Source organism: Dasypus novemcinctus, chromosome 10, assembly GCF_030445035.2.
Source record: "Dasypus novemcinctus isolate mDasNov1 chromosome 10, mDasNov1.1.hap2, whole genome shotgun sequence".
Lineage (NCBI taxonomy): Eukaryota > Metazoa > Chordata > Mammalia > Cingulata > Dasypodidae > Dasypus > Dasypus novemcinctus.
Window position 1 is genome coordinate 103,199,407 of NC_080682.1, and position 25,752 is coordinate 103,225,158.

The following is a 25,752-nucleotide window of genomic DNA, read 5'->3' on the forward strand; positions in this document are numbered from 1 at the left end:
CAGAGAAGTAACAGCTAGCCATGTTAACGCAGGTGAGAGGTGCAAAGAAAAATTAGGGTGAAGGAGGGCTGCGGGGTGCCGTTTTGGAGAATTTGGCGAATCAGGGCTGACCTGAGGTGAGGGCCTCCCATGGTGTTGGGAGAAAAGCTCTTTGGGCAGAGGCCCTGGTGGGAGCACCCGTGGCCTGCTCTGCAACCAGGGGCCCAGTAGAGCGGGGACAGTGCACGAGGGGGGACAAGGTCGAGGGCGGGGGGTGGCCGGCTGAGGGGCGTGGAGAGGCCTGTGGGTTCTGCTGGATTTGGGGAGTTACTGGAGGGCTGAGGCCCAAGGAGGGACAGTGCTTAAGCTTGGTGCCCAAACTGCCAACCGTCCCAGGCTCCTAAAACCAGCACCCAGCACGGGGCCCACACCCAGCAGGGATCCAGTCAAGGTATCTTGCTCTGAAGTGCCCCACCCCTTCCCCTGATTAGCCTGTTTATTAAGCACCTGCTGGGTACCAGAGACCACATTCAGTGCCCTTGGCACCCTCACGGGTTCACCAGCCTGGCCGGCCCTGGCTTCCCGGGCCCTGTGGCCGTGCCAGAAGGCCGAGGGCCACGGCGGGGTCTGGCGCAGCACCCACCTTCCCGGGCGCGGCGGTCCTGCAGCACCTTGCCGGCGGAAGCTGTCTTGTAGAGGAAGCCGCAGTGGCTCACCGTGGGCAGGACGACCGAGTAGTGCTTTTCCAGGGCCTTTGTGGAATCCAGGCGGGGGACCTCTTTGCAGGGGAAGGAGGGGCCGGTCAAGGTCACCGAACAGGGGTGTCCCCTTCCCTCCCCCACCGGGGCTGGGCGTCCAGGCTTCCTCTCGAGTCACCGCCCTCGGGTCTTTGACCAGCACCCTCAGGCTCTCTCTCCCACCTCCAGGGTTCCCCCAAGGCCTTTCTCCCCACCACGGAGGTTCCACCCTGTCCCCAAGGCTCAGATCTAGAACCTCACCTTCCAGCAAGCCTCCCTGACCCCTGAGCCCACCCCACTCTCCCCGCTGGAGGCCCAGGGCCAGGCACCCTGGCGGGAAGGGGACCTTGGGCAAATAACAGTCCCCAGAGGAACCATTCCAGACAGCGCAAGGCCCCAGGAAGCAGCCTGGCTCCCACCCAGCTCACAGAGGTCAGCAGGGAAGAGTTCTGCCGCCCCCCCCCCAGCCCAAGCCAGCTGGGTGGTCTCCTGTGTCTGCCTGGACACCTGGGCTTGCTCCAGCCTGGCGCACCCCACCCACCCGTGGCCCTGAGCCCAGAGCCCCAGCCGCTAAGCTCCTCCTTCCATCCTGGGAGGTGGCCCCTGAGGCCAGGCCTGGGCTGTGACCAGAGCCGTTCACCCCGCCCCCAGCCCCTCCTCACCCACCCCGAGTGTGGGAGCCCAATGGGACCCAACCCCAGCCCGAGACAGAGCTCCACCCGGGCCGAGCAGCGGACAGGGCTGTGGGGGGGGGGGGGTTCCCCCGCGCCCGGAGAAAGCAGCACCCCCCTCAGCAACGCAGGCCCCGGCACAAGCCCCGAGCCCCACAGCGTCCCTCAGTGCACGGCAGCAGAGACGAACGTGCCCACGCGGGAGCGGCCCTCACCGCAGGGCAGGGAGGGACACGCAAGTGCAGAGAGACCCGGAGGGAAACACGCCCGACGGGGAGGCCAGGTGCCCAGACATACCCTCAGTCACACCCGCTGCTGCACCAGGGACCTCAGGGCGCTGCACTCACAGTTCTCGAGGGCCGCGGGACCCCCAGCCTCCCCCTCCCCGGGCCCCCTCCAAGGGGCCAGACCTCGGCAGCAGGGGGGACAGTCCCCCGGGCCCCTCACCCGTGGTCCGGTTGTTGCGGAGGAATTCCATCTGCAGCGTCTGCCCGGCCTGCTCGGCCAGAGCCAGGGGCGTGGAGGCCTCGGGGTCCCCCGAGAAGCAGCCGACCCCGGCCCCACAGCCCAGCAGCGCCTGGGTCTCCGCCAGGTCGGAGGTGGTGACAGCGGCACACAGGGCCTGGGGGCGAGGAGCAGAGGCAGGGGAGGATGGGCTGGGGCTGGGAGCGAGGGGCTGCGGGGGAGGAGGGGAGGGGGAGGGAGGGGTCCGTCGGTCCAGGGAGGGCCTGCACCCTGGCCGACCTGGGGAGCAGGAAGGACAGGGAACCAGGACGTGGAGGAGGAGGAAGGCAGGGGCCCCGCGCCTCACCCGCGCGGCAGCCCCTGGACGGAGCTGCTCCTTCCAGCCCGCTCTCTAGAGAATCTCAGGCTCCCTCTGCCTTGCGGAGGGATGGAGGGGGGTGCTTTGGAGCTAATTCCTCCCACATTTGAATTCCTCGCCGCCTGCCCAGCCCGCTCCGCCAATGGGAGCCGCCGCCCCTCCCGGCTGGCGCAGCAGGCAGGGCCAGGGCCGGGGGCCGGACGCCTGGGTCCCAGGGCGGCGCAGGCCCCGGCTTCTGGACCGAGCCCGCCGAGGCGGGGCCGCGTGGAGGAGGGGCGGGCGGCCGAGGAGAGGTCAGGAGGGGCATCCTGCCGTCTCGGGGCAGCTCCGGCTCGGGCCGGTCCGACCGGGTCCCCAGGCTTGGCGCCCAGCCCGCCGGGGGCCTGGGGCCCACACGGGGCCTGATCTGGAGTGGGGTGGGGGCGGGTCAAGCAGCCCAGCTGGTTTTCATGAGCCTGACAGGAAATAGCATCCCCATCGAGTTCACTCCTTTTGGCAGGATTCAGAAGCCGGACAGGGTGCGGGAGACGGCGCGATCAGGAGGGGTGGGGAGGGAGGCGGACAGATGCCGGGGACCTGGCCTTCGGCCAAGGGTCAGGCGTGGCTCCTCCTCGCTTTGCCCCGACACTCCGCGTGCCGCGGGCAAGGCCCTTCCACCCTCTGGGCCTCAGTTTCCCCACAGTCCAGCCCATTGCTCTGAACTTTAGAAGAGACAGGCCGAGACGCTGGGAAATGGGGTGGGGGGCGAGGAAGGGTGTCGCAGCGGGTGGCCCTGAGAGGCCCTGGCAGAGGAGGGCAAAGGGGGCGGTCGTAAGCGGCCCAGAGGCACCGAGCCTGACCTTGTCCAGCTCTTCCTGGTTGCCGAAGAGGGGGTGGTAGCGGCGGTACTTGCCCTCACGGTACTTGGCCTCCAGGTGGCGCCGCCGGGCCCCGGGGCTGCTGCTGGGCTGCAGGGCCTCACTGGGGGGCACGTTGGCCGCCCAGAAGCGGTTCCCGGCGGCGTTGCCCAGCTGTAAGAAGAGCTGGGGGCGTGGGCAAGGTGTTAGAGGGGGCGGCCCGCGGCCGGGGGCCCATGCCAGGCAAAGTCCTGGTTTCTGAGGTTGCCGGGCGAGGTGCCGGGAGAGTCAGGTCATCTGCCCATCTCCCCCCGGGAAGCCGGCGGTGGCCGTCGGTGCTCCCCTCACCTGGGCTCGGAGCCCAGGTCCTCAGCTCAGCGACAGGACAAGGGGCAGACAGTGGGACAGGCGGGCGCCCCGGGCCTGGCGCCCGGTTGGGGGGCCTCGCTGCTGCCCCCACCCAGCCCCACATCTGGAACTCTGCATTCCTGAGGCTCTCACAGCTGGGGCGGGGGGCTTCCGTCCTGTCAGCCAGTGTGGTGGCAGGCAGGGACTTTGGAGACATCTCCTGACATTCCTCTCTGGCCTTTGGGGGAGAGAGTCAGGGGCCGATTTGGGGGCAGCCCGGGGGGTCTAGCATTTGGGGAACTGGTCTACTCCCTCTTTCCTGCTGCTGGTGACTCACTGCACAGCCAGTTCCGAGGCCCCTCCACCCTGCCTCTTTGCCAGGCCTCTGTGGGGTGCTGGGGTCACAGCGGAGAAGAGAGCAGGAACAGTCCCTGCCGTCTTCTGAGGGCACTGTGGAGGGGTGGGATCTAGACCCCCCGTGGCACTGAGCCCCGCTGTGACTTTTAAGTCATTTTCTCCTCCCTGGCCTCCAGGTCCTCGTTGTGAACTGCTTGTGTCCCGAGTGGTGTCTGGTCCGGCCTCCTGTTGCATGTTCTCCCCTCTAACTGTCATCCAGGACGGCACCCGAGCGCCCCAAGGACACAGGCACCAACACACATTCATGCGTGGGCCCCCAAATGTAGGTGCTCCTAACGGCCGGCACACGTGAGGACACGTGGAACACGGGAGAAGCGGTTCTGTGTGAGGAGAGGGAGCAAGCCCTGGGCCCGCCAGGCAGGGGGCGGCCAGTCCGGGCTGGCCGGGTACTCTCAGGCAGACCAGACCCCTGTTCAAGGCCTCAGTTTCCACATCTGTGCAACGAGAAGGGACTTAGACCAGATACAGCAAACGGGCCTAGGCCAACAAATTCTGTAAAGAGCTAAACAGGAATTATTTTAGGCTCTGCGGGATACATACAGTTTCTATTCAATGTTCTTTTTAATTTTTTCCTTTTTTTTTTTTTTTTACAACCCTTAAACTTGTAAAAACATCTGTACTTGTAGGTTATAGTTTGCTGACTCTGCAAAAACCTGGCTTTTCCAAAATCCCCAGCCATGTTATGATCGCCAATGTCTCTTCTAGCTCCGAGGTGCAAGGGGCCATGAGATGGGGGGCCCTGGCAGACCCAGGGAGCAGCTGAGGGGGCAGACCGAGGTACAGGGGCCAGCAGGGGGTCCCTACCTCGATGAGCGTTTCTGTCCACACTTTCCGGTCCATCTTCAGGCTCCGCACCTTGGAGATGCCAGCGCCCAAGCCCCGGTGCTCCCCTGCAGAGAGGGCCAGAGGCGGGTCAGCCTGGGCCCTCCCCTTCACGTGGGCACGCAGCCGCCCCAGCACCCATCCAGAGCTCCAGCCACGCACTCCCGCCCCCTGCGCTGCAGACGGAGGCCCTCCTTCCTCCCCCTCTGGCTCCCAAGGCCATGCTCAACCCCGGCAGGACACTTGCCACTCAGTCCCCAGAGTGAGCTCTGTAAAAAGCAAATCTCTCACTTCAAGTCCCTGCTTTAAAAACAGAATTAGATTCCTCATATAATCCCATGCCACCAGCACTCGCCCGCCTCTGACCAACCACACTCTCCTCCCAATTGTCCAGACTTATTCCCGCCTCAGGGTCTTTGCACTCGCTGTTCTCTCTGCCAGGACCCTCTTTTCCCATCTCCACTAGGCTGGTTCCTTATCATTCAGATCTCAGTTGAAACATCACCTCTTCAGGTTTTCATTCCCCGCCCAGCACCTGTTATCCCGGCTCACCTATTGTTTCGTGGATGTACTTTCTGACTCTCCCCACTAGCTCCCTGCAAGGGGGAATCCTGACCTTCTGGTGTAGGCTCTATCCTTAGTGCTGAGAACAAAGCCCGGCACACCGAGGAAGGGAAGAGGAGACGGGGAGATGGGCTGGGGGTGCTAGTGGGGGCCCCGGCCTCAGCCTCGCTTCATCCTGCACACGTCCACTGCAGCCCTCCCTCCCTCCACGACCTCGATGCCACCCCCTCCAGCATCCAGTCGGGTCACTGCTGGCCCGTGGCCAGACCTCAAAGCCCAAGGCCGCCTGGACGGTCGCCCTAGACGTCCCCCAGGAGTCAGGCATCTTCCGTCCAGTCCCGTCCTCCCCCTGGATCCTCAACCTCAGAGAGCCGCACCACCCACCACCCCCAGCCGCCCCCGGGGCATCGCCAGCTCCCGAGAGGGGTGAATCCCCAGCACCTAGCGCACTCTCTGGTATACAGCAGGTGCTCAGTAAATGCAGGCTGAATGGATGGAATGGATCTGCAGGTCCCCCTTTTCTCCTCCATCGCTGCGCCCTTCCGTCGTGCTCCACAGGCCCTCCGGGCCTCGGGGCTCGCTGCCCTTCCCCGGGCCAGGCCTCCCCTCCTCGCCCCTGGATCCCGCAGCAGGCGCGGCCCCTCCACTGTGGCCTCCACCCACCAGCCAGCGTCTGGCCGACGAACTGACCACATCCCTCCTCTGCTTAAGGCCCAGCCCTGCCTCCCCCCCCCTCAGGATCAAACACCAGCTCCTCCCTCTGCCTGCAACACCCTGCCTGGCCTCTGCCAGCACCCCCCCCCCGGCCTCCCCGACTCTCCGGAGGTGACCGGGGCTGGCCCTGAGCGGGCCTCCGGGGAACCCCTGCCTGGCACGGCTGTGTAGGGACTGAAGGTTCATCAGGGTGGGAAAAGCTGGGCGTCCGGGAGAAGCTGCTGAAATGTGGCTCTCCTGACTCCTGTCTCCGTTCCAGCCCCTCCACCCGCCACCCTCCCACGCCGGCTCTGCCGGGCCGCTGCGCCGTCCCCCGCCCGGCGCCCACACACCTGCGCAGCACTTGCAGATGACGACGCAGAGGTTGATGGAGGCCCAGTCGGGCTGCGCAGCCCCGCAGTCGGCGCAGAGCCTGTTGGGGGCGGCGGCCCAGATGCGCTCGGCCACCTCCAGGGTGGACAGGGCCTCGGCGATGGCTCCCTGCATGGCCTCCAGCCACTGCTCCTTCTCCAGCTCCGACTCGGCTGAGAAGCTGGGGGCACAGGAGTGGAGGCTGCGGTGGGAAAGGGCCCAGGGGGACTCGGAGAGCACGAGGGAACAGCGTGAAACGGGAGAGGGGCAGGGCAGGGGGAGCTGATGGCCAGCCGGTGTCCTGGCCTGGCGGGAAGGCATGGACGGAGGCAAGGAGACCATGAACCTGAGAGCTGTATGGGGCTGGGGCAGAGCCCCGGAGCAGACAAGGCTGCAGCAAGGAAAGGACTCCTGAGCTAAGACATGATAGGTGAGGAGGACTTAGCCAAAGGAAGAGGTGAAGGGAGTTCTGGACAGAAGGAACAGCATGTGCAAAGTGGCAGGGTGGCAGACAGGCATTCCAGGTGCTGCGGGCAGGATGGACAGACTGGCAGAGAAGAGGCTGGGAGACGTACAGGGGCAGGCCTGTGCCAGGCAGAGGAAGTCAAGGTACACCCTGGGGGCTACAGGGAACCTGCAGAGGGTTCAAGTGGGGAGAAGGGGAGAGTACAGAATTGCCTTAAAAAGATCCCTCTGGGGAAACAGATGTGGCTCAAACCATTGAGCTCCCACCTACCACACAGGAGGTCCTGGGTTTAGTTCCCAGTGCCTCATAAAGAAGATGGGCAAGACAGTGAGCTGATGTGACTTGCTGGTGTAGTGAGCTGACACAAGAGACACAAGGAGGATCACGATGATGGGAGAGAGTGTTGCTGTGGGGGGAGTGGGGGGCGGGGGCGGTGGGGTTGAATGGGACCTCATATATATTTTTTTAATGTAATTAAAAAATAATAATTTTTAAAAAAAAGAGACACAAGGAGGAAAACATAATGACAGCTTCAACAAAGCAGGGAGGAGAGGTGACTCAAGTGATTAGGCATCTCCCTCCCACATGGGAGGTCCCAGGTTTGGTTCCGGATACCTCCTAAAAAGGGAAAATGAGCACACAGCAAACAGACAGCAAGTGTAAACAACTGAGGGGATGGGGAGAAATAAATACATAAAATAAATCTTAAAAAAATAAAAAAAGACCCCACTGGCAGACAAGGTTTGTGGAGTGAAGAGGCTCAGACAAGCACCCAAAGGGTGAGGAGGCAGGCGCCTCCATCCTACAAGGAGAAGGGGCAGCTCCGCACAGGAGGCAAGAGGGAGGGTGTGGGGGAGGGCAGGGCCCACCTGAAGATGCGGTAGGGTGTGGTGAGGTCAAAGCCGCGCCGGTCGGCGTCCTTCACGTTGCCCACGCTCATGTCGATGAAGGTGATGCCAATGCCCAGGTGGTACTCCTGGTGGTGGTGGGGAGGGGAGAGTGAGGCTTGGGGGTGGGGCTCGAGGCCCAGGGAGGGATGGAGAGCAGGGGGTCTAGAAGGGAGGGAGGGCTCAGGAGTCAGGCAGGCAGTGGGGAGGGGGCAGAGGAGCCAGGGCAGGGACTGGGGAGCAGTGTTCAGGGACCAAGCAGGGGATGGGGTCGGAACAGGGATGGGGAGAGGGGGCAGCAGGGAGCTGGGCCCAGTGCAAGGATTGGAGGGGGGGCTCAGGTCCAGGGGGGCAGGGGGAGATGGAGGCCAAGAAGGGCAGGGATCCAGGGGTCTGGCCGAGCCCTTCGCACCTCCAGGTTCTTGTAGAGCTGGACTCTGTCCCCAGCCACGGTCACATGCAGCTTACTCTTGAAACCCCGGAGCTCCAGGCTGCCGGCGTGGTCAGGCGGCTCCGGCCCGCGAACCCCCGACAGCCGGGCCCGGGCGCGCTGCTCGGCCACCGCCTGCTGCAGGGCCTGCATCCACTCCTTCCGCTCCACTGCGGGCCGAGATCGGGGAGTGGGCTCGAGCTCGGCCTGGCCACGAGCCCCCTGGGGTCCCCTAGCCTCTCTGGCCAGAAAGCTCAGCCAGTCCCCTGCCCGAGCTCTGACCAGGACAGGCTTGGGCTCCACTCCCAGCTGAGCCGCTCACGCCGGGCAAGTCACTTCACCTCCCGGGGCCTGTCCCCCAGAAGCGGGACTGTGGGGTGCTGGGGGCTCAGTGAGTGTCTAAGCAAGGAGCGGTTCACAGGGGATTCCCTTCCCCCCACTACACGCCCTGATGTTTTATTTGGGGGGGGGGCCTGCTCCCCTCCCCGCCTTACTCGGCCGCCCTGCCAGGCTTCTCTTCCCCCAGCAATCCCTCTCCTCCCCGCGCTCCCGGCTCCCACCATCACTCTCCGCCCGGAAGGCGAAGGTCCGGTTGTTTGTGATCACTTCGAACTTCTGCTCCCCGATGGCAGCCACGCGGGAGATGCAAGCCACGGAGACGAAGCGCTTGGAGTAGGCGTCCTGGGGGAGCGACAGGAGCGCGACCGGGGGCTGGGGTGGGCCCCCAGAGGCCAGCCCCTCCCGGCTGCCCTGCGCCCCTCGGCCTTATGCCGACCCCGATCAGGGCGCACGGCCGGCTGGGGGGCAGGGCGGGCACAGTGTGAGGTGTCAGACTGGGGGGCTTTGTCTGGGGAGGGGCCCCCTGGGTCCAGCGGCAGGGCCCCGCCTAGGGCCGGGTGCAGCTCAGGCTGCGGCAGGGCTCGGGTCGGGGACCGACGTGGCCCTCACCTTGCTACTGTCAAAGTACTGCAGGTAATCAGCGTCCAGCCTCACCCATCGTTTCTGATAGATGTAAGACCTGGAGAGGGAGAAGCAGAGGCAGAGGGACAACAGAGCAAAGGACTGAGGGTTAGCAGAGAAGCTCCAGGGCCACTGCAGCCCACTCTAATGGCCTGACACAAAGTTAGGAATAACCAGGTTCCAGGGAGAAAGGATCCCAAACGGCCACTGTAGGCTTTACCTACAGCAAGAATGACTGAAATGAGACACAAAGTAGGACTTCCCAACACTAAGGGCAATAAAACCCTCATGGGGAAAACGGCGATCCCAGTCTGCCTGGAGGGAGACCTGTTCAGATAACGTCAGGGCCTTCTGATTCCTGGAACCCTAACAACAGTGCCCCCCCGCAGCGCCCCAGTGGGACCCAGCAGGCCTCGCTCACCCCTGCGGCGGGTTCTTGTCCAGCCAGCCGGCCTTGATGACCGGTGTCCTGGGGGTGGGGCCCCTGGGCAGCCCGTCCATGGGGTGCGGCAGGAGCTCGGGGCCCGGAGGGCTGCTGAGCAAGCGCAGGCTCAGGCTGCCGGCGTGCCATCCACTGCTGGGCGCGGAGGAGAGTGTGTGCAGCCAGGGCCGGCGCTGGGCTCCCCAAAGAGGGGGCGGCGGGGGGCCGGGTGGGCGCGCCCCCGCCCCGAGGGGACACTTACTTGGGGAGGCCCTCATAGGCAGGGTCGTCCTCGTCCTCGTCCCCCAGGTCGTCCCCGGACAGCTCCTCGCCTTCGCTCAGCAAGCTGGCTACGCGCACGGCCCGCGGCACTCGGCTCAGTGGGGGCTCCTCCTGCCCTTCCCGGACCGCTCAGAGTCATGCTTCCCCTCGGGCCCAGGGCACACCCACCCAGGGCCACCTCACACCACCCCCGACCCACAGCTCAGCACTTCTGCTTCTGTTTCCTCACAGGCGCCCCCCGCCACACGGGGAGCAGGGACAGCCGCGAACATGGAGAAAGGGGCTCGAGGACAGGCAGGAGAGAGACTCGAGAGCCAGGGTGGACGGGGACGGGCAGGTGGAGACGGATGTGCTCAGGGTATAGAAGGAAAGCGGGAGATCCAGAGGCAGCAGGTGCCGGAGCCGGGCCAGAGAGCCCCGACGCCTGGCCCCCCTGTTCTGGGGCTGCACTTGACCCCTGACCTCTGTGTGGCCGGGCAACGAAGAGGGGGACGAGGACCGTCCCCTTTCCTCTTTTCCGCCCTCGGGAGGGGGCCCCAGGGTGACAAAGGCAGCTGGGCGCACCCCCCAGTGGCAGGCAGGCGACCACCCCGCCCCCGCTCCGCCCCACCTTCTTGGTCATCACGTCGACCGGGGCCCCAGGCCCCTCTTCTTGGACCTCATCGTAGTCAGAGTCGTCTGGGGAGAAATGGGTGGGGGGAGTCAGAGGCCAGGAGCCCGGCCGCCTCTTTGGGCACCTCTGGCTTCCCAGAGGCCCAGGAAAGCCTCCCCACCCCCAGCCCAGCCCGGCTTCCAAAACAAGGCCCAGGGGACAGGAAGTGCTATTTATACCCTCGGGGCCTCGTGGGATGGCACTAAAGGCCAGGCCACCACAGGGAGGCTGACCCGGCTTGGGGGGCAGGGCTGGGGACTGCCCCAAAGGCTGAAAAGGAAGAAAAATCAGAGAACCCACACAAGCGGACAACGCCAGGAAATGCAAATCCAGTGACCACAGGAAACCCTCGAGCCTTTAAGCCACGGCGAACTCAGAAAGTCTGCCCCGCGCCTGCACTTGTAGGTCAGACGGGTACGTGCTGACCCGGTGGTAAGGATGAGGAAAACGACTCTCAGAGCCAGAGCGACGCGCCCGGGTCACACGGGGTGGTGGCAGGGCCAGAAGCTGGACTGTGACTGTGGGTCCAGGCCCGACAGAAAGGGGGGGTGGGGTTCGAGCATCCTCTGGAGGGGCCCAATCCCAGGCGGCCCACCCGGCGCCGCGCGTCCTGGCTGTGGCACTCACCAAACTCAGGGAGCAGGCGCGGAGGCTTCGGGGGGATCTCAGGGGGGCTGGGAGGTGGAGACGGGGGCTGCGGAGGCCCCTGGGCGTGGCCGGCGGGGGGCTGCGGCGGCTCAGGCTGTGGAGGGGACGACGCCTGCGGCGGCCGCTCCTCCGGGGAGGCAAGGCTGGGGACCCAACACAGGCTTGTCACCGAGGGGTTCACTCAGGGTGGCTGGGTCACTGGGCCAGGGTCGCCCGGCCGGCAAGTGACGGAACCGGGACCGAGGCCACCGAGCTCCCAGATCGCCCGAGCTGCGGCCAAGCTCGTTCTTTCTACCGGCTCGTGAGGACGGGAGCCCCCCACGCACAGCCCTCCCGGCCTCGCCCCTGCCCAGGGCCCACAGGAAGCACGCCCCCTCCTCTGGCTGCACGGGCAGGTCCTGCGCTGCTGTGGCCGGGCCACCTGCCCGCCCTGTGCTCGGGCCCAATGTACCCACTGGGCTCCGTTCTCAAAAAGGGAAGACTAGAACTGGGGGAGGGGGGGAGAGAGGCACCCCAGTCTGGGAGTCAGGGAAGGCAGCCTGGAGGAGGTGATGTTGGCAAGGGGCCTTCAAAAAAAAACTATGGCAAAATAAATACAAGATGAAATTTATCATTTTAACCATTCTTCAAGTGCACAATTCAGTGGCATTAATTATGTAAATAATGTGTAACCACAAATTTCCGAAGTTTGTCATCACCCCAAATGGAAACTCTGAGCCCACGAAGCAATAATGCCCCCCTCCCACTGCCCCCCAGCCCCGTGGACCTCTCTTTTACCTCGTCTCTGTGAATTGTGAACTAAGCTCTCGGGGTGGGGAGGCGTCTGCTGGCAAAGGGGAGGGGCGGGATCTGCATGCATCAGACCCGGGCCAGAAAGCAAGCTTAGGGCCGTGGGTCAAGGGTCTCTGACTCAAGACCGCCTTCGCTCTCGCCCCAGACTTGGATAGTCACCACTTCCTGGGTGCCCCTTGTCCCACCGCTTTCCCAGGATACCGGCTCCTCTCACGTCCACCAGGATCCTTCCCCAGCTCCCCAGGCCCGTCCGGGGACCCCGCTCCACGGCCCCAGTGCTCCGTCCGGAGCCCGGGTTTGACCTTTGCTGCAGCCTCAGTTCCCATGTCCTGGGGCCTCATTTTCTGCATCTGAGCCTCAGTTTCCTCTTCTATAAAATGGGGCTAGAGTACAGATCTGGCAGGAGGGGGGCGAACCAGGACAGGGATGCCGTAGCAGGCAGGATGCCCTGCTGAACCAGCGCCTGCGCCCTGGAGGAGCACGGGGGGCACTTCTCCCCCCGGTCCTTCTCAGCCTGGTCTGTGCCCCGAGGTTCCTGGCGGTGACGTAAGGCGTGACGATCGCAAGGGCAGGCGAGGGCCGAGCCCGGGGCACGAGCACGCCAGCCTCAGCTCAGGCTGCTGCCTTCCCCAGAAATCCTCTCCTCCCCGCTCGGTCCTGGGAGGAAGAGCCACTGTCGCCTACCTCCAAACCCGAGCCTCCGGTCTCTGAAAGCCGTGCCTAACCCAGCAGCCCCTGGCACACATGCCCCCATTAGAAGCTTCACACAGATTATTCCAGGTAACATAGTTTTTTAAGTATATCCTTTGTGCTGGGTATTGTGCTCGTGACTGAGCCGAAATTTGAACCCTGGCCCCTGACCCTCAAGTCCATGTGCTTCTTAGGACACGTTCCTATTTCCATATCAACCTGCACCAGTGCCTGACTCTTCTCCACGTGTGGGTAAAAGGTGAGCAACGTCCTTGCCCCTTCTGGGTGAGGCACTGACCTTTAGGTAGCTGTTCCCCTGGAAACCTGCTAAAGGGGGATTGTCAATCATGTTCCTAGGCAACACTGCCTATGGCAAAAATGGCCTGTTCAGGAAACTGCCTCTGGACTAGGAGAAACTATAAATGAACTCTCTGCCGAATGGAGAGACCACAGCTTGGGCTTCCTGGGTGAGGTCACTTGTAAACGGGCATGTCCCCTGCAGGAAACTGAAGGCAAGCCTGTGGCATTATAAAATATATTGGCTCCTTGGGAGCCACGGAGGCTCCCACACCTGTCTGCGGTGAGTCTCATCCCCTCGCCCCTGAGCTGTCACCTGGGGGGGCCACAGAGAATGGCCCTGCAGCAGGAACGGCTCTGAAGATTCCCAGAAAAGGACTGCGTGACACTGCCCTGCTGTACACTTCTAAGAGAATGTGATGCCAAGCATGGCCTGTGGTCACCTTGAGAGTCTGATTGTTCAGCTAAACCTAAGACGAGCCCATGCTGAACACTACACCATGTCCCTTTAGGACCAGGGCAGCATCTGATTTGACTTGGTAGAGCCACGATCCAGTTGAGGGGCTGGCTGAGTCGGCAACGAGAGTACGTTGGATGTGTGGGTGAGTGGGCAGACGAATGGACGGACGGATGGATGGATGACTGGTAGGTAGGAAAATGGGTGGGTGAGTGGGTGGATGGATGGACTAATGGATGGACAGATGGATGGATGAAAGGACAGATGAACTGGTGGACGGATGGGTGGGTGGACACCTGGGTAGATGGACAGATGGAAAGATGGGTGAGTGAGGACACAGGATGAGCACTAGGAACGAGAGGGAAGTAAATGACAGGGAATGATGACCAAGTAACCTAAGGTTTGCAAGGCCGAGGGCAGGACCTGGTCAAATCCGTGTCTGGGAGTTGACCCCGTTTGGTCAAGGGTGGTGTCCTTGGAGACTTCTTGACAGGGAAATCAAGGCACAACCCTGCTGCCTTCCAGAGTCCAAGAGGAAGGGGCCCCTAGGGCCCAGCCCGTGGTCAGCAGGGAGCAGAACCCCAGGACAAGCTGGACTCTGCTCCAGGAGGTAGGGACAAGCTCGGTCCCTCCAGGCCAAGCAGGGCTGAGGGGAAAGTGGCAGCAACGGAGCAAAATCCACCCACCTGCTCCTCGTCCCCACGGGCCCAACACACCCACCCTCCCACCTCTGGCACCCAGCCCAGTCCCATCACTGTCCTGATCGTCCCCGGAGGCCCCTTCCTTCCCTGAAGGCTGTCTTCCAGCAGGTGGGCTCCCCGAGACAAGCCCCACACCACAGCCATCCTGTTCGTTACTGTATCCCAGCACTCAGCAGGGATTTATAAATAAATAGCTCGGTTAATTAACTCTTAATAATAATTACATCCACACATATGTGTACATATACATTCCCAACCACCTTCTAAGAGCTTGGCATGGAGTCATTCGTTTTCTCATCACAGAGGCTCTGTCAGGCTGGTTTTCCTCCCCTCTCACAGGTGAGCCCTTGGCCCACAGCAAGCATTTGCCCACACAGCCCAGCACCACGGCCCACAGGCTCAACCGCCCCAGCGAAGGAGGCCACGGCCAGCCTCTGAGGGCTGCTCCGAGCTACCTGCTCACACTGGCCACGCAGACGCAGCGCCCAGCCACTCCGGAGCTGAGGTTCTGCCCCCACGTGGACAGTCACAGCCCTGACCGCGGTGGTGGCCACGCCGAGAAGGGAGCGGGAAACAAATGTTGGGGCTCCTCTCCCGGCAGAGCCGACCCAGGGGAGGGGCTGTGTCCAGGCCTCACCGTAGCCACCTCCCCCAGGAAGAGTCAGGGCCAGGCCCAGGAAAGGAGAAGTGGTACCGGGAAGACACAGCACGTGGGAAAACCCCAGAGGAAAGGACAGTGCCCTCCACTGAGGACAGAGCCCAAGGAGGGCCCCCACCCCAGCCAGGGTCCCGGCCACCCAGTGCCTGCGCCCCAAGGGTGGCCCCAGCTTCCGTCCCCTCAGTCCGGCTGGGACCCGGCTGGAAAGGTGATCCCCTGGACGTCCCCAGTGGTCCCACCCCCAGCCTCTCTCCCTGGTTCCTCCTCCTCATGCCCCCTGCCAGCCATCTCCACCTGTGGGAAGCCTGCTCGGACCTCAGAGCCCAACTCCGTGGACCCTGTCCCCCAGGCAGCCTCCGGCCGGCCCTGCCCCTGCACCCTGGCTCTCTTCTCCTCCGTCCAAGTGCACGTGGACCCATCTGCGCTGGCCCACTGCGCTCTCGGCAAGCCTGGGCTCTCCCGGGCAGGGACACCCAGCCCGGGCCCTCAGCCCTTTCAGGCACGCTTTCTTGGATGAAGGGAACACACAGAGCAGACCTCACACCTGCCGACGGGGCTGCACGGGAGGGTCCCGAGGCAGGGTGGGCAGGACATAAGGATGCGAATAAACCAGAACATTTCTGAGAGTCGGAAGAGGCACTGTTGATAACTCTGCCTGGGCAAGAGGTGTACACTGCGCCTGTCCCGGGCAAAATGCGACGTGTGGCCACCCTAGCTGAGAGGCAGGGCTCTGGGGCCAGGCAGACCTGGGTTTCGGCCCCAGCTCGACCCCTCGTCGGTTTGGGATCGGTGAGCAGGTCACCTCACCCCACGGAGCCTCAGTTTCCCCTCTGCCCTCCCTCCAGGCTTCCTGATAATTCAGCAAAGGAGAGTCACTCTCACCCCGCGGCTGTGACTGACGGAGGCTCAGGCCTACAGGCCGGGCCAGGAAGCCGCTCCATCGGCTCCTCCTCCAGGGTGGCCCCCTGGCTCTCCCCTCACATCTGTCTGTCTGTACCAATCCCTGGCCTCACCTTGAGGACAGGCAGGGGGGCAGCAGCGTGGGGGCAGCAACGAGGCGCCCACTCCCATCCAGCCGCCTCATCGGCGCGGCGTTCCAGGAATGCACACTTGCACGCCTTTGCCCCCTGTCCCGGCCGGCCGACTCCTACCCCTCCTTCAAAAGAGTGCATCGCGGAAGCCCCCTCCCCAGGCGCCTCCCCTGAGCCCAGGCCTGAGCTGGCGCCCCTCTGGGCTCCCACAGCCTCCACGCTTTTCATCAGTCTAGTTGCGTCTGTCGGGGTTTGCTTCGCTGAGCTGTCCCCAGAGGCCAAGGACCCAAACCTGCAGCCCTCGTGGAGTCAGGGCCTCTCCCCCCAGCTGCCGCCCGGCCTCACGGGGACAGGCCTAGGCCCAGCAGCCTGGGGACACGCCCTTCTGTCCCCAGCTCCCTCTTCCACAGGGGCCGGCGTTCCCAGCTGCCCACTTCCCCATCTGTGCTCTGGCCTGGGCAGGGCCTGGGCCTAAGTCCACTGCTTCTTGCTTCCTCCCCTGCCCTTCCGCCCCCCCCAGCAGAGCCGAGGTTGGCCTCCTGGCACTCTCTGGGGCTCTCCTGTTCACCCCTGCCCAGGCCACAGCGCAGAAGGCCCTTCCTTGCTAGAAGGTGGCCGCTGCAGCCTGCCTTTGTGCACGGGCGCCAGCACAGGCCTGGCACGGAGGGGCCGCAGGGCGCGTGGACTGAATGACCACGTGACCACGACCTGTGACCCCCGGAGGTCAGCAGCTCCCCACCCGTCCATATGTCCATACACTCACCCTCCCCACCACGGCTTCACCCCCCTCTTAGCACGTCCCCGTGGAACGACAGCCACCACCTGCTACGCTTAATCCCTGGGGTCGCTGACTCCATTGTGCTCAGGCCCAGGATGCGTCCCCCACCTCCGGGAAGTCCACCCGACTGCTCCCTCTTCTAAGCTCACACTGCCTGCTGGGCCTTTGAGGGCACGTCCATCGCCAGGCCTGCACTCCTGTGGGGGCAGGAGGAGGCAGTGGCCTGGGTCTCCTCCAGCAGCTCCAAGCTCCCTGGGCAGCAGGGGTGGACATTCAGCCCTCAGGTAGCTCACAGGCCCCAAGGCCCACCTCCCCACTGACCTGGCAAGAGGCGGCGGAAGGAGTACCTGCCGGGCCCTATGGAAACGAGCTGAGGACAAAGGGCTGCGGGGCGATGGACTGAGAGCAGGCCCGGTTAGCAGCCCCTCCATGCCCCCAGTGACTCAACGCAGGGTGGCTGGGCGCATTCGGGCATCACAGCAGTAGGGGGGTAAAGCCAGCCCTCACCTACCCCCCCAGCCCCCAACTCCCCAGGCAGCAGCCACAACGCCCACTCTGGGGGGGGAGGGCGGGAGCCAACACTCGTCCCTGGCACCAGCTCTCGGCACGCCTCCCTACGGCCCTGAACTGGGGAGGGGGTGGGCGTTTGGTAGAAACTGCGCCCTTGAACGTGGCACTGAGATAAGCCGGCCCCACACCTCCCAGGGGAGTCCCTGAAGGGGAGCCAAGAGCAGGCCCAGCCCTGAGGGGGACAGAGCCCCCGAAAACGGGCTGCCAGCGACCCAGGAGAGAGGGCGGCTGGGGAGACAGAGATCTGGAGGGACTAAGGAGAGAGAAGGAAAAGGCAGGAAAAAAAGAAAGAAAAGGGGAGAAAGTGAAGGAAGAGACAAAATTCCAAGAGCAAAGAAGGAGGAAGGAGGGGAGCACAGAGGAACACATCCCCGATGCGAGGCCAGGAGCCGCCCTCCCTCCTGCCCCCAGGCAGCCCCGGCTGCCCCTGCTCACCCTCAGACGCCTGTGGGGTGCAGGGCCCCAGGACGCACCGCTCTGGGCCCGCCGAGTGCCTGTCCCCTGTCCCGTGTCCCACCTGGGCCGGTCCCACAGGCAGCCGGGGGGCCAGTCCCTGGTGTGTCGGGGGCCAGGTGCCTTCCGGGGATACCTGGTCCGGGCACAGCGCTGCCAGCAGGCCAGCGCCTGCCCGCGGGTCACTTCTCCCGGAGTGCGCGTGTCCGGGTAACTGCGGACCGCCTAGGAGCTTGTGGGAATGTGTGTTTGCGTCCTGTATCCAGCTCTGGCCTCCCGAGGCTTCCTGGTCCCCGCCTCCCCGCCCCCTGCAGCCGACACTCACTTCCTGAAAAAATGACCGAGAAAGAGAGAAAAGCCACCCAGAATCCCCCGGGGCTAACACTTCCTTCGCGCCGCCCGCTGCCCCCCAGCCGCCCTCCGCGGAAGCTGGAATGGGCCAACCACCCGCCGAGGGCAGAGTCGCCGGGCCCTGCGGGGCAAGAGTGGGCGCCCGGGGAGCCCCGCCCGGCCGGCCCTGCGGCCTCTCCCCTCCCCCTGGAGGCCCGCAGAGCCGGGAAAGCCGCCCTTTGAAGGGAGCAGGTTCTGCCCCGGCAACAGGTGACCGGCTCTCAGGGCGACCAGGGATTGGCTGGAGTGCAAGGCAAGAGCTCCAGCGGGGGGCCCTGCAGGGTGACTCCAGCAGGCAGCTGCCCCCTCTGGGCCAATACTCTCTCTTCCCTAGGTATCTCCAGGCGCGTGGGTACCAGAGGAGGACACTGAGGCCGGAGTCGGCCGGGAGGGGCTCTGTGGAGTGACCGTGGAGCCCAGTTCCAAGGATTCACGTCTCTGACACTTGGAGTTGAAAAGACTGGACAAGGGCGAGAGGGTGGAGCTGGCTCCTCCCCTGCTGGGCTGGAGGATTCCCGGCAGGTTCCTCAGCATTTCTGGACTCCTCAGGCTTACACAATGGCAGGAGGCACAGACTCTGGCAGTGAAGCGGCGCCTCCCAGGCCAGGCAGAGGAGGAGGGAGCCCTGTCCTTGCTCAAGTTTTCCGACTTGCGTACACTTCAGGGTGGGATATAGGATCGTATCCCGGCCCCGTTCCTCCCTTGGCCTCCTCTGACGGCCTCTCCCCTCCCAGGAGGTCTAGGGAAACGGACCGGGTAGGAGGATGGGGGGAAGGGATCTGAGGTGATGAGGCTCTAACCCCGTCACCCAGAGAGTGCCCAGGGCACCGCCTGGGGCTGGGCCACGTGAGCAGCACAGGTGCACACACCGTCCCGGCGTACAAGCCAGTACCCGCCGGCACACGAGCTTGCGCAGGCCCCGTCCATTCGCTCCCACAGCCAAGACTCCAAGGGCACCCTGCGCTCTTCCAGACGTTGGGGACTCAGCAGCAAACAAGAGAGACAAAGACCCCGACCTGGGATTCCAGTGGGTTCACCATCCAGACAGCAAGTGCGCACATATGCACACGCACTAGCTCGAGCCTGACAGGACACAAATTAAACACACGCTGGTTCACTCCCCGAGGAGCACAGGCACGCCTGCGAATGGACTCATGCTCGGGAGGCCCCAGCCCGCCTGTGCACCTGGGCACATGCACGTGTGCACACAGACCCCAGTGAAGTCGCACGCACCACTTCAAATAGCGCTGACACTGCCCAAGCCCCCACACGCTCGTACGTGTCGGGCACACACATCCCCCCAGGACCTGTATGAATATGTGAACACACGAACACACGCCCACCCTGATGGCTGGCACAAACGTGCACACGCACACACACCAGTCCCAGTGTCCGGCTGAAGGAAATGCAACTTAGCCCTGCAAGCTGGAAAATGGCCACTAGAGGGCAAAATGGACCAGGAAACTCTAAATGAGGCAGCGAGGAGGAGGCTCCTGGGGGACCCAGTGGCTGCCCCGAGCTGTGCGAACCCAGGAAAGGCGCCAACCCTTTCTGTGCTTCCACCGGTCAAACCTCTCAATAGTGCAGGGGCCTGTCCTTCAGGGCCCCTTGACCTACCGCCCCTCTCTGGTTGGGGGAGACGACGCAGACCAGGGGTTCTTAACCTTTTTTGTTCCACGGACCCCTTTGCCAGGCAGGTGAAAACCATGGACCCCTTCCTAAGTCCACACTGGACTGTGTATTCTTTAATAAGTACATCCCACCTGCACCAACTCGTCCCACAAGAATAATGCTTTTTTAATTTAAATTCAAGCTCACCTATCCCTGTTAAGAACCCATTCCAGGCCCTCCCCCCAGGGGCACCCCGGGCATGGGCACGGCTCCAGCCACGCTCCCCAACCTTCTCCAGTCTGCTTCCCTGGAAGGCTGGGCGGCCGAGCCCTCCCCTGCGCCCTCCCCTCCATAGGCCTGAGAAGTGTCCCCGAGGCCTGGACACATGTGGCCGGGGCCCACAAAGGGAAAGGCGGGGCACGGGGGCACGCCAGCTCGCCCACCCCGGCTTTCCATTCCCCCCACATGCTACCTCTCGACTCCACAATGCACCCCAGGGCCCCCAAACTGCACTCCAGACTTCCCGAACTCACTGGGTAGTGGGGCCCCGCATCGCCCGAGGTGGCAACCCGCCGGCGGGGGCGGCTCCTCCCTCCGCCCGCACAGCCCAGGCCCTGGCCCTGCCCACCCGTGTGCCCTCCCTCGCCCACCCTGCCCAGTCACGTCTTGCTGCCACACACTGGGCCCCAGGGGGCTCTCCCTCGGCTCCCAGCCCACTCCCCAGTGTCACCAGCAGTCAGGGGTATTGTCAGCACTCAGATCTCATCTGATCATGCTGCTTAAAACCTTCCCAGCTCCCCACAGTGCTCAGGTAAAGTCCTGGCTCCCCCAGCCCCATCCGCAAGCCTCGCCCACACCACCCAACAGTTGAGCCCCACTGTCTGCTCAGAGCGCCCCAACTGTGCTTCCCTCCTCTGAGCTCTGCACATGCTGATCCTCCACCCAAAGTGCCTTTCTCACCCCAATGCCAAAGACCACAAACTCCCCACTACCCTCAAGGACCGTCTGCCCACGCCCCCCAGCCCAGGCGACATCCACTCACCTCACCAGCAGGCGGGGGGGCCCCGTGCGGGGCGGCACGGGCGGCACGCTCGGCTCTGCCAAATGCCTCTTGGCGGGCAGCGGGGGCAGCCCGGGGTCTGGGGCGGGTGCGGATGGGGTAGAGAAGCAGGCGGGAGGAAGGCAGCTCCTCCGGGGCGGGATGGGCGGGGCAGCGGGCGGCCCCTCTTCCTCTCTGGCGACAGGCAGCGGCTCGGGTGGCGTGGCAGGCGCGGGCGGCGAGCGGAACACGTGGCGCTTCATGGGCACGGGCCGTGGGGCGGGGCGGGGGGCAGGGGCCGGGGGCGCGTGGGCACGGAGCAGGCCCGCCAGGATGCGGCGGCGATGGCCAGGGAGCAGAATGCCCATGTCCACCAGACGGGCGTCACTGAGGCCGTGGCACTCGGTGGCCCGCATCAGCCCGTGCTGCTCGAAGAGCCTGCTGTACTGCTCCAGGTGCAGCGCCTGCAGCCACTCGGCCACCGAGAGCACAGCGTCCCCGGCCTCGGCCATGGTTCCCACCAGCAGAGGCCCCGCCGGTGGGCGCGGTCAGGACCTGGAACAGACACGGGGTGGGATCAGAGGCACAGCCGCCCAGGCGTGGTTTCAGCTCTGCCCTTGAGCCTCCTCCCTGTACCCTCAGTGCCAGGCAGAGCTGGGGTTGCCACGTCTCAGAACACACAGGCTGTTCTCTCTGCCTGAACCCCACCTGGCGCCCAGCTCACTCTCCTTTTCTAGAAACCACATCTAACACCCCCACCCCAATACCCTCTGCAAGACCTAGGCCAGGGTCCAATCGCCTCTGGGACCCCAGTGTCCAGTGAGTATATACTGGGACCAGAGGGCACGTCCAGCCTGGGGGGCGAGTCTTGCCCCACTGCCATGCCTGGAGAGACATCTCTCCTGCCGGTGAGACAACCCTCATCGCACGGCCTCTGGGGTCCCGGCCCTGAAAGTGGGTAAAACCGGCCACGATCAAGTGGGGAAAGGGGGGGCAATGCATAATCAAAATAGCCTGTGCCGGCAGTGGGCCTCAGGTTCTATCCCTGCACTCAAGAGCTTCTAGCCCGGTGGGATTTAAGAGATGTCATTGATAAATCAAAAGACAAAAATCAGAGTATCATCTTCACAGATACTATGGAGGCATTTGATAAAACTCAATCAGCTTATTTAAACAACAGCAAAAATTCTTATTAAAACAGAACTAGATTGTTATGTCCTTAAAAACCAGCACCATGCTTAATGGAAAAATAGAAAAATTCCCATTAAAGCCAGATGTCCATTTCACTATTATTATTTCACATTGCTCTGAAAGTTCAAGACAACAAAAATAAACAAGAATTATAAAAATTGGGAAGGAAGAGGTAAGATATCCATTAGTTGCCAATAACCAAGTAGAAACCAGGAAGTAATACCCCATTTATAATAGCATCACAAAACATAAAACACCAAGAATAATCTTAGTAAGAAAACTTTGGAGTGTTACTGAGGGACAAAAAGATGATGTGAACAAGTGGAAAGATATAATCTGTTCTTGGATAGAAGGTATCATAAAGATAGTCTAAGTTATTAAATAAATATACACAATCCCATTAATTATATACACATAAATTTTTTTTTGAAGCAAGATGCATTTATTTGAAAATTCATGTGGAAAACTAAACAAGCAAGAAAAGTCGGGAAAATTCTGGAAGCAAGGGAAGAAGGGAAATTAAGAATGGGAATCAACCTCACTGCATAGTAAAGCCTGTTACAGAGCCACAATAATTAAAACAGCATGTGGTACCAGTGCTAGAATCGTCAGATCAACTGAATGGAACACGAAGTTTAAAAACAGACCGCAACGCATGAAAGAGGTTAGTGCACAATCAGATAACACAGGGTACTGGTAATGGGGTGGGGGAAATGGCATAACCCAGCAAGGCCGGGGGTCAGCGCCTCAAGGAAGGGCAATGCCACAGGAGCCTTCAAAACCCCAAGACCAAGGACGGGAACGGAGGACTGCGGGGAGAGCGTGGAGCGGGAAGCTCAGGAACTAGTCCCTTCACCTTTAAAAGAACTGCTGACCTGGCAGGAACTGTCTGCATCTACCACTTTGAAACTCCGGAGTCTAGGGAAACACTGTGCAGCATCCAGCGAGGAGAGGGAGGAAGAGGCTGGTAGACTGCGACAAAGGCAGTGAGTTTCACCCCCTCCCTGCAGTGGCTACCATCCCCGCCCCCGCCCCCGCCGCCCCCCACCTGCTGGCCAGGGGCAGTGGGGACTGGGGCTCCGCTCCTGGCGCAGCTGGCTGGAGGCTCATAAAGAACTAGTCCTCCAGACCCTGGACCTCTCCCTTCCATCAGCTACCTCAGATTGCTGGGGACCACCTCTGAGGATGGCCATTATTCCACCCCCTGTGGGGCAAAGGGGACAGAGGAATCTCAAAGACAGTAACAGTCTTCAAAACTATGGAAAACGGTGAAAGGCTACATTAACCAGGCAAGTGCCGAGTTAAAAAAACCCAGCTTCAAAAGCGACAGAAGCAGCTCCCAGGGCGCTTGCTGGCCCCTCCCTTGCCTCTTCCACAATGCAGGGAGCAGAGCGGCCCCCGTGTACGTGCTGGGGTGCATGTACGCCAGTGCCAATCTAGCGGGTGGAAGTCTGAGAGTCTGAGTACTCGCTCAACCAGTTTGTCCGGAGGGCAGAGAAACAGTTAAATGAAAGTGGCCAGGGGAAAGGACTAACCTGTGGGAAATGGAAGTGGCTCAATCGACTGGGCTCCCGCCTACTACGTAGGAGATCCAGGGTTTGATGCCCACAGCCTCCTGGTGAAGGCGAGCTGGCCTGTGCGGGGAGCCGGCCTATGTGGAGAAGGTTTGATGGTCTTGGACATAAAACATAGAAAGATAAAATTTGTAACAAGTACAAAAAAAGGTGGGAGGACAAAGGGGTAGAGGGACAGGAGATGTGTATGTCACTGCAGATAAGTTGGCATCACATCAAATATGATTTTTATAGATTTAGGATGTTAAATTTTAACCCCGTGGTAACACAAAGAAAATACATGGGAAATATATTCAGAAAGAATTGAGAAGGGCTCAAAATGGTGCAATTTAGAAAAAAGAGCAAATATGGAAGTAGGCATTCACAGAAGAACTGAAGGTCAAAAACGGCATACAAATACAGAATAGCAAAGTAGAACAAGAAAGTCTTATATTATTAATAGTTACTTTAAATGTAAATGGATTAAATGTCCCAGTCAAAAGAGATTGGCAGAATAGATTAAAAAAAAAAAAAAGCACGACCAACCATATGCTGTTTACTAGAGACTCAGTTTAAATTCTAAGAGATAAGTAAAAGCATGGGGAAAATATATCATGCAAGTAGTAACCAAGACAGCTGAGGTAGCTATACTTATATCAGATAAAATGGAACTAAAGCCAAAAACTGTGACGAGGAACCAAGAGGGTCATTATATACTGACAAAGGGATCAATTCAACAAGACGACATAACAATTATAAATATATGTCTAACAGCAGAGCCCCAAAATATATGAAGCAAAATATTGACAGAGAAATATACAGTTCGATGCTTATAGGAGATTTCAATATATCACTTTCAATAACAGAACATCTAGACAGAAGATCAGTAAGGAATTATAAGACTTGAACCAAACTCTAAACCAACTAGACCTAACAGACATAAATAAAACACTTTACCCAACAGCAGCAGAATAAACATTCTTCTCCAGGGCACATGGATCATTTCTCCAGAATAGACCATATGCTAAGTCACAAAACAAGTCTCAAAAAATTAAAAAATATTGAAATCATATACAATGTATCATCTCTGACTACAATGGAATGAAGCTAGAAATCAATAACAGGGAAAAAATGGAAAACTCATAAATATGTGAAAATTAAACAACATACTCTTAAAAAACCAATGGGTTAAAGAAAAAATCACAAGGGAAATTTAAAAATATCTTGAAGTGAATGAAAACAAAAACATAACATACCAAAACTTATGGGACATAGCAAAGGCAGTGCTGACAGGAAAATTTATAGCTCTAAATACACTGAGGGAAATTGATGTGGCTCAACCAATTGGGCATCCATCTACCATATAGGAGGTCGAGGGTTTGATGCCCAGGGCCTCCTGGTGAGGGCAAACTGACCCACACAGCAAGGTGGCCCACATGGAGTGCTGGCCCACACGGAGTTCTGGCCCACACTGGAATGCCACCCCACACAGGAGTGCCAGCCGATGCTGAGAGATGGCACAGAAAGATGATGCAACAAGAGACACAGAAGAGAGAAAATAAGAAGACGTAGCAGAACAGGGAGCTGAGGTGGCCTAAGAGAGTAATTGCCTCTCTCCCACTCTGGAAGGTCCTGGGATCGGTTCCCAGAGCTGCCTAATGAGAATACAAGCAGACACAGAAGAACACACAGTGAACGGGCACAGACAGCAGACAACGGGGGGAATGGGAGGCGGGGGAGAAATAAATAAAATAAATCTTTAAAAAAAAATACTTAAACTGAAAAAGAAGAAAGAGCTCAAATCAGCAAGCTTACCTCAAAATTAGAGGATCTAGGGAAAAAAGAACAAACTAATCCCAAAGTGAACAGAAGGAAGGAAAAAACCAAGATGAGATGGAAATAAATGAAATAGAGAATAAAAAACAATAGAGAATAAAAAATTGGTTCTTTGAAAGTATCACTAAAATTGTTATACTGAGAAAGAAATGAAAAGGAGGACGTTACTACTGACCCCAGAGAAATAAAAAGGACTCTAAGAGGAGACTATGAATAACTGTACACCAACAAATTAGATAACCTAGCTAAACGGACAAAAGGCTAGAGACACACAAACCATATATACTGCCTTAAGAAGAAACAGAAGACCTCAATAAACCGATAATTAATTAAAAGCTTGAATCAGTAATCAAAAATCTCCCAACAAAGAAAAGTCCAAATGGTTTCACAGGGGAATTCTACTAAACATTCCAAGAAGAAAGAACTCCAATTCTGCTCAAAGTCTTCCAGAAAACTGAACAGGAGGGAACACTCCCTAAATCATTCTTCAAGGTCATGCTCACACTCATACCAAAGTCAGATAAAGGTACTACAAGACAAGACAGGTACAAAAAAAAAATGAAAATGTATAGCAGAGTGAGCCCTCTTGTGGAAAATGAGTATAGTTAATAGTGCATATATAAGGTTTTCCTCTGAAACAGAAATGTATGTTAATGTTACAAGAGGTTACTACCAGGGTGAAATCTGGGCAAAATAA

At 60.4% G+C, this 25,752-nt stretch overlaps 1 protein-coding gene across 16 annotated transcripts in view; it reads right to left on the bottom strand.

Annotated features, from left to right (window-relative positions):
- ARAP1 (ArfGAP with RhoGAP domain, ankyrin repeat and PH domain 1) overlaps positions 1-25,752 on the bottom strand; it is an 80,712-nt gene that overhangs the window by 14,631 nt on the left and 40,329 nt on the right. For 3 of the 16 annotated variants that reach the window (XM_058305905.1, XM_071218249.1, XM_058305899.2), the window contains exons 3-17: positions 23,202-23,340; positions 20,479-21,030; positions 10,988-11,151; positions 10,319-10,386; positions 9,689-9,819; positions 9,427-9,582; positions 8,994-9,063; positions 8,606-8,726; positions 8,028-8,215; positions 7,598-7,704; positions 6,244-6,443; positions 4,616-4,701; positions 3,050-3,232; positions 1,835-2,009; positions 623-757 (exon numbers count right to left, since the gene is read on the bottom strand). In XM_058305905.1, coding sequence (XP_058161888.1) covers positions 623-757; positions 1,835-2,009; positions 3,050-3,232; positions 4,616-4,701; positions 6,244-6,443; positions 7,598-7,704; positions 8,028-8,215; positions 8,606-8,726; positions 8,994-9,063; positions 9,427-9,582; positions 9,689-9,819; positions 10,319-10,386; positions 10,988-11,151; positions 20,479-20,987 — 2,293 coding nt within the window. In that variant the 5' untranslated portion in view covers positions 20,988-21,030; positions 23,202-23,340. Of the gene's footprint in view, positions 1-622; positions 758-1,834; positions 2,010-3,049; positions 3,233-4,615; positions 4,702-6,243; positions 6,444-7,597; positions 7,705-8,027; positions 8,216-8,605; positions 8,727-8,993; positions 9,064-9,426; positions 9,583-9,688; positions 9,820-10,318; positions 10,387-10,987; positions 11,152-17,417; positions 17,784-20,478; positions 21,031-23,201; positions 23,341-25,752 lie in introns of those variants that run through there. The other 13 variants (XM_058305904.2, XM_058305900.2, XM_071218250.1 and 10 more) reach the window with 8 other exon arrangements.